Raw genomic sequence first — 16011 nt, forward strand, 5'->3', positions numbered from 1 at the left:
TTTGTTTTTTTAATAAAAATATAAATATTGAACCACTTTTGAAAACGTAAAAACAATTATTTAAAACGGACTTTTGCATACAACGGTTCATAATTGCATTATAGGATAGGTTTCCTTGGTTTTACCCCCAGAAAGGTAAATACAGTAAAACGAAGAGGGGTATTTTCGAGATTTCAACTTTCGTTATTGTTTTGTTAATACCTTTCTCCGTAATCGAACGTTACGATTGAGTTAGAATTGATAATTAATTCAAGTCCGTCACAGGTCGGTGGAGGGTTAAGAGTCTACTCTCACAGACTTCTTTCTCTCTCTACAAGCTCTCTGCGAAGAAATATTTTCTCTCTCTACACACTAACAGTTGCAACTTGTAACGGCGGAGCTTCGGTGGATTTCATGGTGGTTCTCCACCGGAATATCACTTTCCGGCCGCAATTGCTTCATTTTCAGTTTGATTACTCTCAATTTCTAGGTCACAATGTACCTTCTCGTTCAAAGTGTCAGAATCTTGATTCTTTTACGTAGAAAAGATGTGTGAAAATTGGCTCCATTTGGAGCTGTGTACTTCATTTTTCTTTTGCTTTCTCGACGATCTCGCTCTTTCAAACCGCTTTCTCCAATTTTTCTTTGTCTTTCTTCGCTGCTAATTGAATCTGACTTCACTCTCACTCTCTCTCTTTCTTACCTTTTTCTTTCTCGGGAAACTTTTGAAGATAGATTCTTCTCTTTTTATCTCTTTCTTTCTCTTGTCGTTGCTTAGACCGATTTTGAATCTGTAAAAAGTTGCTTTATCTGCTTTTGGTTCACCTGTTAGGGATTCGTTTTTTTTAATTTTAATTATCTTTTAAGTTTTTTCTTTTGGAATGTCTATCTTGTGGTTACCAGTCAAATTCAATGTAGGTCCCTTTAGACTCTGATTTTTGTTCTGACCTGTTTTGCTCCTTGAAATCTCCATCCACCATGGAATTCCTTAGCTGTTTACCTCATTGAAGGTGATCTTAACCTAACTATTGTTGGTTCACTTCTCAGAAACAGATCCATAATATTCAGGTTGGGATTCTGCAACTTATATCCTATTTTTTATGCAATAAAATTTTGTTGTTCTTCAACTTTGATGTTCTTTTTCTTTTTCATTGAAAGCTTCAGCATCATTGCAGCCAAGGGGTTAAAGGTATTGGGATGAATGGGATTCAGAGAAGAAATGTTGGTAATAATGAAAAGCCCTTCCCTGGTTGTTTGGGAAGAATGGTGAACCTCTTCGATCTGAGTACCGGTGTTTCTAGGAACAAACTTCTTACTGATGCACCACATCGTGAAGGTAACCTCTAGATAATACCACTTTTTTTTTTGAAATTATCTTAGTTTACTTAGTTAAAATGTCATTATTATTTGATTCTGACTGGAATTTAGTGGGTTATTTTCTTTGAGTAAGTCAAGTCTAATTTCCAATGAATCTCTCATCTCGTCTATCTCCCTTTCCCCCTCAATTTTCAATTGTCTCAAGATGAGGTCAAAGTCCACCATGATTCAAGCACAACGTAGAATAGAGAAGAAGTCTTTCTTTTCTTTTTTTTTTTTTTTTTTTTTTCTTTTTTTTCTTTTTTTTTTAGTTTGGATTTGATGGGGGAACAAAAAATTGATGAGTTCCTAGGTGAGTTTGACTTGTTATCAGTTGAAACAATCGGCAACCTTGATTCACATGGTTGGGCTATTAGTCTTACTGTCTGTTTGGAGCCATAAATATCAGTAGCCTGTAGAGAGAAAGAAGAGAAGATGGTGTATGAAGGGAGGAGGAAGTGAAAAGGTTTTGGTTTTCTTTAATTGAAACCATAAATTATAAAATAAAAATATTAACCACCTGGGCTCATCTTTTCACTTAGGACCTGTGGACTAATCTTATTCTTTCTATTAATAGATTCATCCTAAACTATTTTTTTCTTCACAGAGGACATTGGCCATTTTGTGGAAATTCTTGTTTACTTTTTCTTGATTATTCATTTCTTTGTTTCAATTGAACTGCTTTTTAATGAACTTTATGCTTCTGTGTGGGACCCACATGTATGCATGCTTCCTCTGGTGCTTATATTTCCGTTGTGCTCATTCTTTTTGTTATCTTTCTTTTGACTGTGAATGGGATGACAGAGATGTGGCTATTTGGCAGGTTCTACTCTCTCAAGAAATCAGGCGGATGTGGGAAGGATGTTTAATCAATTCTCCAATCAAACTGAAGATAATCTGGTAAATGTTGTGCTCCACTAATCCTTGTAAAAATTTAATTGTGCAATCTATTCATAAAGAGCTGGAGGTCGATGTCGATTTTTTCTGGTTTAGTTATGCTATTCTAACTCATTGTCTTGATATTTTGCATTTGTGTGGATTGATCAGACAGTGCCTGAATTGCTTAAAGCATCGAATAAGAGAGCAAATGAAACATCTGTGAAGATGCTCATTGATCAAGAGATGTCTGAAATGGTGTCTACAAAAAATCCACCCAATGTAGTTGCAAAGCTTATGGGCCTTGAAACTCTCCCTCATCAGCTTCCTGATTCATCTGTTCAAAGAAACAATATAAGAAGTTATCCAAAGAGTAGAGCTGCGAACTATGGAATGTCATTAGGATGTAGGGAACAAAGTGGCTTCTTGGAAGAGGGAATGAAATTTGAAGTCAATGAATGTTCAAATCAGAAAGAATATAAAGATGTTTATGAAATATGGCAGCAATCTCCACAGACAAATTATATCAGAGAAAGAGAGACAAAGAAGGGAGTGGAAAGTGAAATTGTGACAGATAGAAAGATGGCTCTTGTTCGCCAGAAGTTTGTGGAAGCAAAACGTCTGGCCACCAGTGAGAAACTGCGCCAATCCAAAGAATTTCAAGATGCACTAGAAGTTTTAAGTTCCAATAAGGATTTGTTTGTCAAGTTTCTGCAGGAGCCAAATTCATTGTTCACTCAGCATCTGAAAGAGCTCCAGTCCATCCCTCCATCTCCTGAGACCAAGCGAATCACTGTTCTTAGACCTTCAAAGGTTTTTAGGGATGAAAGATTCAGTGATTTCGAGAAAAAAAACTATAGACAGTTAAGGCTACCAGCTCAGAGGACATCAGCTATTTTAGACAAAAGTGATCCGAGATTTTCCCCTACTCCAACTATTAATAGGACTAATGAATATGCTGTAGCTGCTCAACCAACAAGAATAGTGGTTTTGAAGCCTAGTCCTGGGAGGAATCATGATGTTAAGGCCATGGTCTCATCACCTGGCTCATTGCCTAGAGTGGTGCAAGAGGAAAGTTTTCAAGAGGGATTTGAAGATGATGATGTGAAGGAATCAAGAAAATTTGCAAGGAATATTACTCAGAAAATGTGTGACAATCTTTCTCATCGAAGGGATGAAACTTTGCTTTCTTCTGTGTTTTCTAATGGCTATACTGGTGATGAAAGTTCGTTTGAAAAATCAGAGAATGACTATGCAGTAGAAACTCTGAGTGATTTGGAAGTCATGTCTTTCTCTTCGCACCATTCTTGGGAATATGTTAACAGATATAGTAGCCCATTTTCGTCGTCCTCCTTCAGCCGAATATCATGCTCTCCAGAGTCATCAGTGTGCAGAGAAGCCAAGAAGCGACTGTCAGAAAGATGGGCCATGATGACGTCACGTGGGAACTATCAAGAGCAAAGGCATGTACGGAGACACTCAAATACATTGGGGGAGATGCTTGCACTGTCAGATGCAAAGAAATCAATAATAACTGATAATGAAGTTAATGAACACAAAACAGGTGAGTTAGAGCCCTATTTTAATAGTGATGAAAATATTGAATGTCTGGATGGTTCTCCTACAACACTTGTAAGGTCGAAATCTGTCCCAGGATCTTCTGCGTTGATTGGCGGGCTTAATCTTGAAGCATCAGATCTTGTGATCGGAAAAACTGATGATCCGAAGTTGCTAGCAAAGCCAAAGGGTGTCAAGTCATCATTTAACGAGAAAGTCTCAAGTTTATTTTTCTCGAGGAATAAAAAAACGAGTAAAGAAAAACGTGGTGGGTCTCAAACAAAAGATGAATCCCAATCTTCCGGTGTCGACACACCCTCATCCCTATCTTTCGTTCATCATTCGAGAGGTTTGAGTAATGCTGCATCTCATTCTAATGATGGTGAAGGGTGCTCATCAGGCACTTCTCTACATTCAGCCAATAAGGTTGCAAGAGGCGGTGCAGTTCAGCATGAGGTATATCTTTCCTTCTATGGTTGTAATAGTTGCTTGCTAATCTATTTGAGGTTATCGCTACACCTATCCATTATGCATTAAACATAATCATATAAATGTAGGGTTTTTCTCTTTTAATGTATATTCTTCCTTATAATTGCGATCAGATATGTAACTATTTGTTTGTATGGAGTTTTAAGAATTAGCTGGATAAAAAAAATATCGTAACAAGTTCTTTTGCCGAGTGTTAATCTTCAAACCTCATTCACATATCATAGGCGGAGCATTTCTTACATTTTGGCTTAAGTCGTGTGGAAATTAGTTTTCGACAAGGAAAATAGGATTGTGTTGGAAGCTGCTTTGCTGAGCACAACAGATTGCAATGATTGATGACTTTTTTTCCTATTAAATTTTGTATGCTTTTACATACATGGGGAGTTGGAGTTGACATAAGGTGCTCGACAGAATAAATTGAATGCAATTGTCTCGTGTCTGCTTCAGTAGTTCCATGAATGTTTTTCTTTTCAAATAAATTGAACCATTTGATTGTGATTAGTTATTGACAGTGTCATTTGTTATGATTTGCAGGCGGGTTTGTCTATGAAAAGACCTTTCACGATTGGAAACGCTGTTGAAAATCAAGAGCAGCCGAGTCCAATATCCGTTCTGGAACCACCATTTTCTGAAGATGATTATACACATCTAGAGTTGTCCAGCTATATAAAGCCAGGAAATCATGGTAACTATACCCGTCCCACCTATGCACGAATTAATTAAAAAAAAGAAGAAAAAAACAAGAAACAAGGAAAATGCACACACATGGTGAATGCATAGGCTGTACAGATTGTTTTGACTTACTATATCGAACTGCATCTCATATAAACCTTTAACTGGAACAGAGTTCTGTACACCATTCAAGAATAGCCTCATTGACAAATCGCCACCCATAGAATCAGTTGCTCGGAGTATATTCTGGGGTGATTCTTATTCAGATTCGTTTGCTTCCTATGCACTCAAATCTTCACCAGTTTCCACTTGTTTGGAGGAAGAACAAAACTGGCATTGCCTTGTGGAAGCCCTTCTTACAATGTCTGATCTCAGTAGTGAAGTACAACAATGTGGCTTTTTGTTTACAAGATGGCATTCACTTGTAAATCCACTAGATCCATCTCTAAGAGACAAATATGCAAATCTAAGCAACAAAGAGCCAATGCTCGAGGCCAAGCGAAGGCAGTTACGATCAAGTAGGAAGCTTGTATTTGACTGTGTGAATGCTGCCTTGATTGATATAACAAGTCAGGAACTCGACCACAGACGAAGTGCGGAAACATCTAGCAGAGCCCATGACAGCAGTTTCACTGAGGGCACACCACTAACATTATTGGACTGTGTTATGGGTAAACTGAAGGACTGGGTTTGTGGTGAATCTAGATGTGTTACCGGAGAAATTGGTGACAGCAACAGCCTGGTAGTGGAAAGGGTAGTCAGAAAAGAGGTGGGGGGAAAATATTGGGATGATCATCTTATGATGGAAATGGATAATTTGGGAAAGGAAGTAGAAAGGAGATTGCTGGAAGAGCTTTTGGAAGAGGCTGTAGTTCAATTGACAGGTAAGTGTGATTAAAATTTGCAATTCTGTTTTGTTTTAGATTAATTCATTATCTCCCACCTTTGTCTCTGACATTCAATAAATGATGGTCCTGTGATTTATTGTGTATGTCCAGATAAGTCTGCCTACTTACCTCTGATATTCATTTTGTGAAAATATATGGCGTATAAATAGAAGTGAAATCTCTCTATTTTGATTTCTTTGCTTTTGTTTTTGATTCATGCAAAGTTCTTAAAGTATTAGACTAGATTAGAAAAAAAGAATGAAAAGATTGTTACCATTGCTTTGACAATTAAATGCAGTAAGGTTAACCAGTTATTTCGTAAGATTAGTCGAAAAATAGATTCAAATGAGTGATCATAACTTTAATATCTTATAAGAACTAAATGTAGAATTTATAAGAGCTCACACCTTTGGTTAACATCATATCAAATTTAGAAGAGTAGAATGGAAAAGTAGAACTTATTCAAATTCCTCAACTTGATGATATACACACCAGAACCTTCCGTTCTTTCACAAAGCTGATTGCAATCTATCCTATCAGACCAACCCAAATCAAAGCACACAATATAGCAGAACAGAAACTTACACACACCAATGACTGGTTTGAGTTTCTCTGACCTGCTCGAGGAAGACCTTCTGTTTCGNTTTTTTTTTTTTTTTTTTTTTTTTTTTTTTTTTTTTTTTTTTTTTTTTTTTAATATTTATTTACGAACTCTGGTTTGATGAACTATATCAGTCACTGTTTTTCAATCCATACTGCAATGAAAAGGATGGAGACTACATTTAGACACAGATTTTGTATGCCTCCTCTTTGCTAAAAGAGAAGAATAGGGCAAGGTTTAATGTGATACCTTCTCTCTCATGCGTGCACCCCAAAGGGCAAATTTAGCACCAGAAGCTTGATTTGCAGGTGGATTAAGCAATGTTTCCCGAATTCTGTCTTGATCACCGATCTCCTCGTTGGTATCGTACTCAGTTTTACGGGTTGAAACCATGGATCTCAGAATGATTGCTAACAGTAGAGACAATGCCTGAGAGGTCGCATGAAGGACTAAAGTGAATGACCATAACAAAGTATAATCAAATAGAACCTGAGAGGTTACACTATAAACTTTGGTAGACTGCAAAAAACGAGCAACGTAAGCCACCGTTGCAATGGATAAAAGAGATCAAACTGCCAGAAGGGAAGCGCCGAGTCAGTTTACCCGAGCAACTATACTGAGGATTCACAACTTTATAAGACAACAACATATGATTCACATGCTTGCTATTTTGCTCGTTTGCTGAATAAAACACATGACTTCAAAAAAAGGTCCATTATGCATTTGGGAGGGGAAAACCAAAAAATGAGGTTCATCTTAACGATACTCAATCTGCACATTTAATACTCAACAACAGAATGCAATCAGAAACGAGCGAAGGGATAGATGATTAATTCCATCAATTCTACCTGCGTTGAAATCACGATGATACCGATCCACTTGCACAGATCGACGTTGTCTTCAATGAATTGCCTGAGTCCATCGAGTTCACCCGTTGGGTCAAATGGAAGATCCTGCATCATTGTTTTCAGGTAAACACATATCAATAGATGCATATGCACATGTAAATTTGCTTTCAAGTGCAGAAGAATACCTTTTCCCACCGGCGATCAATTGCAATAAATGATACCAAAGCCACTTCCACGAGAATAAACAGTATTATGAGCATGTTGTACTAGTATTGCTAGGTTAAGGGAAAGCCATCTTACGTTCCTTATAAGGGTTTGAAAACCTCTTCTTAGTAGACGCGTTTTAAAATCGTAAGGCTTACAGTGATACGTAAGGGGTCAGAACGGAGAATATATGCTAGTGGTAGGCTTGAGTTGTTGTAGTTCTATAGGTTGAATAGTAACTCCACAGGAAAAAAAAATGCAATTCTTCCAAACATATGTTCTACGAAATAGGATTAGTAAATTCTAACAGAGTTCCTGTAGCATGTTTCTATTAGTCCTCATGAAATTGAGGACAAGACTCCGACTATTGCCCAAAATAGTAACTTCACAGAAAAAAAATTGCAATATCTAGAAGTGAGAAACAAGCTGTAATAGACTGAAAATAGTAGGATACAAAACAGAGGCAGCAGCCACTTATTGCTTCAGCTGCAATGCAGCCAACTAAAGTGGTAGAACACAACAAGATGCCCAATCCCATGAATGAGTAGATGAACCTGACAATCATATGAACCCAATATGCAGCAATGATCATAATGATAAATCAGGATAAAATTAAGAGCTTCATATCTTAAAAAACTACCAAATTACTATACAGAAAGAGAATCATTCGGGACAAGACTGTAGCAAAATCCATGTTCACAATATTCCATCACCAAAAATGAAGGGTAAAACTGACGCTATTGAAGTCTAAATTCCTTCAAACTCATCCAGAACTAAATTTCAAACTCAAATGATTGTTGGGGAATAATCAACAGAAAAGGCAGCAACAGTGAGAGAGTATCCAAGGAAAATTCCAACGAATTAAAATACAGAACGAAGTTAATATAATTTTGAAGGATTTCGACCATTGATTACAAAACCTGTCCCATTTCATAAATGCGCAACACGAATTTTCAAATCTTCTAATTAAGAGTCGCAAGAAACACAAGGAATCGAAAACTTCACATCAAAGCCCGACCACACAAATTCAAATAAATCTCACCAAGGAGCCGGAAGCTTAAACGCATTCAAATCAAGCTCTAAATCCGTCCCGAGCTCGGGAATCAAATCGACACCTAAATTCGCGGCGGTGATCCGATCGGCAAGAGAGACTGATTCAGAATTCAAATAAAACGAAGCAGAAGAAGCCGGAGAAGGAGCCAACGCCGGTACAGGAGAAGGCGGAGGAGATACAGGAACTTGATGATTCCACCGATCGAGCATCCATGCGGAATAAACAATAATCGAAATCCCAACAAAAGCTTGAAGAAAATTAAAGCATTTCAGGATGAAAGCAAGAGAAACATGACAACAAGTGCGAGCCATTTTTCGTTCGTGGGTCTTGGTCTAACAGGAATTTGAAGGTCTGGGATTTCGAACCCTAGTCCGGATTCACGGCGTCGGGTTCAAAAATGGGTAACTTTAGTATGAACAAACAGAAAGTGTTCGTAAAGCAAGAAAAAGAAAAAGGTCCGAGAGGGATTAATGGCAACAAATATATATAATTTTTTTTTTAGTATAACAAATATATGCTAATTATGGTTTAATATATATTAAAACTTATTTTAATAATTTTTTATTTTCAATGTTATATTTGTAACCTAGTATTTAATTCAGTAAGTTGAATTAATTTAAATATTTTAGGTGAATTTGATCGTGATCCCACGTAATTAGTGTCCATGTAATAACTTGACCACGTGGAGGAAGTGGGGTCCGACTCACTCAGACCGACGTGGAGCTCACTTGTTGTCTCATAACTGGCCAACATGGCATGCTCTTTACTTGCCACGTCTGCACAATTTCCAACGTCCACATACTTCTTATCCTCTCCTCTCGGTATCTGTTAAACTTGTGTAGCCTCGCGATCCGGACCGTTCATAATTCCACCTACTCCAAACGTAAATACACGTGATGTGAGGTGGATAATTGAAAATGATAATATTTTAAATAATAAAAAAATAAGGGTCATACCACAATGCTGCAATATTGGAAGACATTACATCTGTATTTTCCACAAAATTTTGTTGGATTTTTATAATTTTGTGGAAGTCGAAAATAAAATAATTATGAATTACTTCTCGTAATTTATTCTATGATAATATGCAAGTTCGACCACACATGAGCCAACTACCACCTTGGGTCTTTGACCATGCCCAAGACATGCAACCAAGCTCGATTCACTATGTCCCAACCATGGTTAGGTTGAATGTACTATATAGTACCACACTCAAGATGTTCGACTAGACTTAGGCTCTTGAACTATGATAATTTAGAGCCAAGACATTTATAGGTTTCAGTTGACAGAAGTCAATGCTTTGACAGACCTTCGTGTGTTTGAAGAAAATATATAAAATTTGTAATTTAATGTTAAAAATTTATTAAATATAAAAAAGAAAATAGTTCAATAAACCTAAAATATTCATTTTCTTAAAATAAATAAATAATAAGGTTATTTTAAAAAGTTATTAATATANAAAAAAAAAAAAAAAAAAAAAAAAAAAAAAAAAAAAAAAAAAAAAAAAAAAAAAAAAAAAAAAAAAAAAAATATATATATATATATATATATATAATAAGGTTATTTTAAAAAGTTGGGGGAATGAAGTACATTGATTTGGGCACATAACCGTCAAAACCTCGGCTCGTCCTTTTCCGTTCTCTTTCTCAGTACAGAAGAGAGAGAAAAAAAGAGAGGAGAGAGAGTGAGCGTTCCATGGAGATTGAAGGCAGCGCAGTTGGTGCGATGAGCTTTCACATTCATTTCACACGACAAAGCCAAAGGCCCAACCACAGCACTGGTTAGTTTCTACATTCTCTTTCCATTAGAGCTTATCGCGTCTAAGCAACTTTGAGCTTCCATGAAAGACAATCGACATTTGGAGCGGCCATTGGGAAAAACCTAGTGCGGTTGGGAAACAGACGAAATAAGAACTTTTCTGATAGCAATTTGGATAGAGAGTTCAAGGATGTGAAATGTTTTCTTGATTCTGGAATTTAGTTCCACCGACGTTTAATGATGATCGGTTTTATGTTCTGTTTTTGTTTTACAGCGTTTCAGAGCATTTGGAGACGTAATTAGCTGCTAAACGACATCGACTTCTCATTGATTCCGTTGGATTTATCTTTTCAACTAATGATTAATTGAATCAGCTGAACGGACTGGTATTTGGTTTTGTTGTTTTCTTATCTGCTATTAGTTACTTGATCCATCTATAAAAGAGGATGAATCGATGGGTACCTGATTTCGAGACTGACGAAGATTTCTCGCTTCATACTTCTTCCGTGCAATTGCACTCCAAGACATCTTCCATGTGAGTGTTTGTTTTTTCATTCTGTATTGTTTCTCGATTCGAGATTACTTTTATGGATACAAGTCTGGATTTGTTTGATTGAGAAAACAGGTCAGACGGCGAGGTTATGGAACTGCTGTGGAAGAACGGACAGGCGGTAGTGCATAGTCAGAATCAGAAATCCAGGACGAAATCACCCCCGTCAACAACGGCCGAGCAAATCACGAACAGAGATATTCGACCTTTGAATCAAGAGGAAGAGCCGCAGCTCTTTATGCAGGAGGACGAAATGATTTCGTGGCTTCATTATCCTCTTGTTGATGACTCTACCTTGGAGAATAGTTTATGCAATGAACTCCTCTATCCTTCGCAACCTCAGAGCATTGAGCAAAACGCTGGCGATTCTTCGCAAGTTTGTACTAGTCATGGCATGGAGTTCCGGCCGTTGACGTCGATGACAACAACGATATCAAGGATGACTGCTCGGCCGCCAATACCACCGACGAGAAGAACAGAACCGGAAACGAAGATGAATAGCTTCGGGATCTTCTCAAGGTACACAGGGAGGCTCGAATCTGGTCCGTCTAACTCAAAGAGCGAGGTAAGGGAATCTCCAGTCGTCGGTTCGACTTCGGGCGACACAACGTGGTTGACGCCCGAAGCAACGGCTTCGGATTTACAGAGGACGGCTGTAGCCGACGCATCAAGCGGTGATTTAGCCTGCAGGGTTATGAGCGGTGGTGGATTAACCGCGACATCCAGTGGCAACAATGGAGGGCTGATGAATATGACAGGGGCTGAGACAGAGCCCGCAATTCAAAGGACGACGAGTTTTGAGGATCGAAAGCGGAAAGGAAAAGAAACGGACGATTCCGATTACATATGCCATAGCACGGTGAGTCTTGCTCCGAACTCGGTTATTCTGGCGTTATTTAATTTCTTGTTTTATTTTATGCCCCTTTGATTCATTTCTCATGATTGATAAAATTTATAATTAGGTCTATGATTTTGACCTTACACTTTATGAAATTAACCAGACCACATTAAATAGATACACATGCATTTTTTTTACTAAATTGAGCTGTGAGGACGGCATTCCTGACGTATGAGCATGCGGCCATTAGAATCTACAATCTCCCCCAATTTTTTAGTATTTTTGCCCCCTTTTTTTTTTCAGACGCGCCAAGCAATTAGTATTTATAAAAATAAAACTAAAACATTGAAAATTTGAGATGAACAAGGACTCTAAAACTCAGTGTTCTAAGCTGAAAGGGACTATTGAAGTGAATAGAGCAGGCTCTCCGCTAAGATGATTTCAACGTCTAAGGTTTGCTGATACATTTGATTAAAGTATGGTAAGAATATTTCTGACAAATCCTATGCAACCATTATCCTTAATTTTCAGGAATTTGTGATAAATACCTTAAGAATCGAGTGGAAAGGTTACTGGATGTGCTACGTCGGTGTCCATTGCTTTGTATTTTGTTTTCAGGTTCTATAGTGGTTAGGAACTATTGTGCTTTGAGTGGATTCTTACGTGCTTCTGCATATGTAAATTCTGATGCTGCTGATGCCAGATGGGGCTACTGCATTGGTGCCACTTTCTAGCTTTTCAAGGTCTCTTTAAAAAAATTTAACTTTATAAACATTTTTCAAAGGACGTTGAATTTGAATCTACTGATGCAAAGAAGCAAGGTCGTGGATCAACCTCTACAAAAAGATATCGTGCTTCTGAGGTCCATAATCTCTCAGAGAGAGTGAGTAATTTGCTCTTCGTGTGGCTTTTTCTGTGTTGTTATACATCTTTTCGTTGAATACTCATCCCTCCATTGCAGAGAAGAAGAGATCGGATAAATGAAAAGATGAAGGCTTTGCAGGAGCTAATACCTCGGTGTAATAAGGTGCATATATAATTTGCGAGATAATTCCTCCTCTGAAATAAAGTTCATAGATCAAACTATTTCTTCCCATTTTTGTTTGTTCACTGAAATTTGATCGATGTTTACTCACATTTCAGGCGGATAAAGCTTCAATGTTGGACGAGGCAATTGAATACCTAAAGTCACTTCAGTTCCAAGTGCAGGTATCAATCAATCATGTTTACTCAATTTCATTGCGCATACATTTTCATGCTCTCAGATGGCATAGTTTCCCTTCAGCATGATTGTTTGCTCATGTTGCTCTGTTCCTGCACTTTTCACTGCACACTACCAGTGCTTTCTCATTTCTTTTTCATATAGTTGTTTGAAGATATACAAACAAGGGAGGGGGTGGCCTCCTACTAGTAGTGAGGACTTTGCCCGGGTTCTTAATTTCCAGTATCTGTTAAGAATCACGGCCCTCTACAATAGTATGGTATTGTCCACTTTGAGTATAAGCTCTCATGGCGGGCTTCCCCAAAAGGTCTCATACTAATGGAGATGTATTCCTTACCTATAAACTCATGATTTTCTTTAAATTAGCCAATGTGGGACTCCCTCCCAACAATCCTCTGTATCACCTCCCAACAGTCCTCAACAATCCTCCCAACAACAACACCTCCAAAAGATTATTTATGGGAAACTGAGTTTTTTAATCCTCTACCCCATTCTTTTGTTCTGGAAATGAATTGGTAATGGTTGTAGTATGGCGAATGTGATTCAGTATGCATGATAAGTAATACAAATATTGACCAGTTTCTATGGAGATGGTCCATGGGATGTGGTATGGTGCCTATGATGTCTCCTGGTGTCCAACAATTTATGCCACCAATGCCAATGGGACTTGGAATGGGCATGGAAACAAGTGTGAACCTTCCCATGATGCCAGATCGTAATATGTTAGCTGGGTCGACATTTCCGAGTCCAGCTGGAGCTGCCCAAATTGGACCAACTTTCACTCATCCAGCCTTTCATATGACGCATGATCCTAATACCGACCCATCAAGAACTCAAGGAACATATCTGTCGGAACATATGCACAGCTTATCAGAAATGCAAAATATAAACCATCCAAGATTCTCAAGTTCACTTCATGGATACCAGCAGTTTCTTGGCTCCCAACAGATGCAGGTGCCTGCAGAAGCATCACAACAGCCTTCCCCACAGGTATCTAGCACCTAATTTCTCTGCTAATTTCTCTGCTAGCACCATTGTATGCATCATTATAGCTCATAGGTGCTATTTTATATCCTTAAATTCTTTCGCAGAATCAACCAGCCGCCCTACCCAGATCCCTCAATCAACATACTAGTCGGGGACTTGAAAGCATCGACAATCGCGAACCAGCGAACCCCACCATGGATCCATGTGAGCTTTTCTTGTCCTATTTAGTGCTCAGAAGGATCACAGGAGCTACATAGATAGGAACTCCATTCTTGAACCGCCCAACCTTTATTTATTTTTTCGACGCAAGCATCGTGGATGACTGTAAGCTGTACTCTAATCTTAACTTTGTATAATTGCAGGTTTAAACCGGAGGAAGCATGAAAGTTCTTAGCCAAGCCATACATGCCTGCAAAATTTTGTAGCGTAAGAGAGGCAGTAAATGGTTTCGGCTGAATTTTGTTAGGAGATAAGAGTTCCATAACATCATAACTCACAGGTAAACATGTAATTAAGCATTTTTCTTACCATTATCAAATAAGAACAACAGCTTCTTTTGCAGAGGGAAAATTTTATTTAATTTACATATATATATATATATATATATATATTTTTTTTTTTTTTGGGTTAATAAAATCAAACTCAAATCCAATGTTTCTGTGTATGAACCGTTCATTTGACATTCTAAGTGATTTAGCTGCTTCAAGCTTAATATGTTCACAGAAGCTTAAATGCTCAGTCTTAGACCGTGCAATTCCTTGGAAACCTAACTCAGGAATATTATAATCTAATTAGAGTTTTGATTTGGGTTAAATAATTTTTTTTTCTAGGGTGGAAATACATTTATTTTTAGGTTTTAATTTAGTTTTGGTGTATATATTTTTAAATTTACTTCATTTTTGTGTTGAGACTTTATATTCAAGGTGACGTCTATATTTTATTATTCGATAACAATTTTAATACATTATTGACATGTACTGTTTTTTATATTAAAAGTTTCTATATAATTGATAATTCAAGCCATTAATAAACTTTTTATTAGAATAGTATTTCGGAGCAAGTCACAACAGCTTGTGCAGAAAAGAAAAGATTTGATGTGAAGTAAAGCGAATGTGATGGTTTTATCTAAGAAGTCCACGGGTGAATGAGCTCGAATTCCTTTGTTGTACTATCATACAAATAAAAACCCTTATCATCTGCTTTCCAAATGCACTGCAAACCGTTGCATCGTTTTTCAAGCCAAATTCCATGCTCTGGCCAAAAAACCTCGAACGAAAGCTTCCCATATTTGCTGCTAAAGTTGCACCAAAACAAGGTTGTCTGCCAAAAATTCTCTCTGAATTCCCAGCTGTATTCCTCTTTGGACTTGAGAATATGCTTTCCTAAATAAAAAAGTTATGTCAAACGTGCCCAATTCAATTGAAAAAATGAAAAAAAAAATTAGAAAAAAATAATAGAACTAAAAATTCATAAATGCATAATTCAACTAGTTACAAATATATATATNAAAAAAAAAAAAAAAAAAAAAAAAAAAAAAAAAAAAAAAAAAAAACGTATTTTCTATAATTTGTTTTTTATGGTGGGATATTATATATATTTTTTATAATTTATGGAGTTTTGAAATTCTATACCAAACTTTAAACTAAAAAAAATTATCAATTCCATAAATTAGATATAAATAAAATAATATACTTTGTCATGATGTAACCCTCTTATTTACCTAAATCGTCATCTCCCGACTTACAATGAACCTTTAGAGGTACGTCTTGGTCATTAAGAATCGACACTTTCCAATGCGATTCTGGAGGTTGTCGTGCAAAACAAGTGAAAACATTAGAAGAAGTTGATGCAAACATAATCAACAAAATCACACCGAGCTTATTCACAGACTTCATTTTTATTGACTAAGAATTTGTCTGTGTTTTATTTTGGATTCTTTTGATCCATATATATATAATCATTGTACGTTCTTTTACAACTTTTAGAAATAGATTTTTACTTAAAACGCTATTAAAAGAAAAACAGAAAAAACTAAATGGATATTAAAAGTGTTTGTTTGTTAGAGTTAGCTTTATTTAGCAGAGCATCACACACAACGACCAAAAATTTAGGTCACAACGAACAAAAACTTAG

The 16011-nt window shown here is 37.0% G+C and overlaps 3 protein-coding genes across 7 annotated transcripts; 2 read left to right on the plus strand and 1 right to left on the minus strand.

The window, feature by feature from the left end:
- The first annotated feature begins 276 nt into the window (after positions 1-276).
- LOC111795146 lies at positions 277-6012 on the plus strand. Of its 5 annotated transcripts, XM_023677409.1 has the most exons (7): positions 277-1047; positions 1144-1315; positions 2159-2235; positions 2383-3775; positions 3866-4224; positions 4792-4942; positions 5103-6012. In XM_023677409.1, the coding sequence occupies exons 2-7, from the start codon at positions 1177-1179 to the stop codon at positions 5825-5827; spliced, it is 2844 nt and encodes a 947-aa protein (XP_023533177.1). In that variant the 5' UTR covers positions 277-1047; positions 1144-1176; the 3' UTR covers positions 5828-6012. The 5 variants fall into 5 exon arrangements, with proteins under 5 accessions (XP_023533177.1, XP_023533175.1, XP_023533173.1 ...); XM_023677407.1 differs by having other exon boundaries at positions 1138-1315; positions 2383-4224; XM_023677405.1 differs by having other exon boundaries at positions 2383-4224.
- A 156-nt stretch (positions 6013-6168) lies between these two features.
- On the minus strand, positions 6169-8980 carry LOC111795049 (tetraspanin-20-like). Its single transcript, XM_023677279.1, has 6 exons — positions 8512-8980; positions 7924-8023; positions 7451-7531; positions 7266-7370; positions 6667-6846; positions 6169-6571 (listed from the first exon to the last, which is right to left on the minus strand). The coding sequence occupies exons 1-6, from the start codon at positions 8832-8834 to the stop codon at positions 6548-6550; spliced, it is 813 nt and encodes a 270-aa protein (XP_023533047.1). The 5' UTR covers positions 8835-8980; the 3' UTR covers positions 6169-6547.
- A 1214-nt stretch (positions 8981-10194) lies between these two features.
- LOC111795051 (transcription factor PIF1-like) lies at positions 10195-14439 on the plus strand. The gene is made up of 9 exons (XM_023677280.1): positions 10195-10303; positions 10556-10816; positions 10907-11690; positions 12454-12552; positions 12631-12696; positions 12813-12878; positions 13471-13881; positions 13983-14082; positions 14241-14439. The coding sequence occupies exons 2-9, from the start codon at positions 10728-10730 to the stop codon at positions 14270-14272; spliced, it is 1647 nt and encodes a 548-aa protein (XP_023533048.1). The 5' UTR covers positions 10195-10303; positions 10556-10727; the 3' UTR covers positions 14273-14439.
- Positions 14440-16011: the final 1572 nt, after the last annotated feature.

Source organism: Cucurbita pepo, chromosome LG05 (genome assembly GCF_002806865.2).
Source record: "Cucurbita pepo subsp. pepo cultivar mu-cu-16 chromosome LG05, ASM280686v2, whole genome shotgun sequence".
NCBI lineage: Eukaryota > Viridiplantae > Streptophyta > Magnoliopsida > Cucurbitales > Cucurbitaceae > Cucurbita > Cucurbita pepo.

Coding starts and splice junctions, on each gene's coding strand:
- LOC111795146 (XM_023677407.1), top strand. CDS start 1,177: ATGAATGGGATTCAGAGAAGAAATGTTGGTAATAATGAAAAGCCCTTC. Junction 2,236..2,382: donor ATCAAACTGAAGATAATCTG/GTAAATGTTGTG, acceptor TGGATTGATCAG/ACAGTGCCTGAATTGCTTAA. Junction 4,943..5,102: donor TATAAAGCCAGGAAATCATG/GTAACTATACCC, acceptor TAACTGGAACAG/AGTTCTGTACACCATTCAAG.
- LOC111795049 (XM_023677279.1), bottom strand. CDS start 8,834: ATGGCTCGCACTTGTTGTCATGTTTCTCTTGCTTTCATCCTGAAATGC. Junction 6,847..7,265: donor TCATCGTGATTTCAACGCAG/GTAGAATTGATG, acceptor GCGACCTCTCAG/GCATTGTCTCTACTGTTAGC. Junction 6,572..6,666: donor GTGCACGCATGAGAGAGAAG/GTATCACATTAA, acceptor TTTTCATTGCAG/TATGGATTGAAAAACAGTGA.
- LOC111795051 (XM_023677280.1), top strand. CDS start 10,728: ATGAATCGATGGGTACCTGATTTCGAGACTGACGAAGATTTCTCGCTT. Junction 11,691..12,453: donor ATTACATATGCCATAGCACG/GTGAGTCTTGCT, acceptor CATTTTTCAAAG/GACGTTGAATTTGAATCTAC. Junction 14,083..14,240: donor GAACCCCACCATGGATCCAT/GTGAGCTTTTCT, acceptor GTATAATTGCAG/GTTTAAACCGGAGGAAGCAT.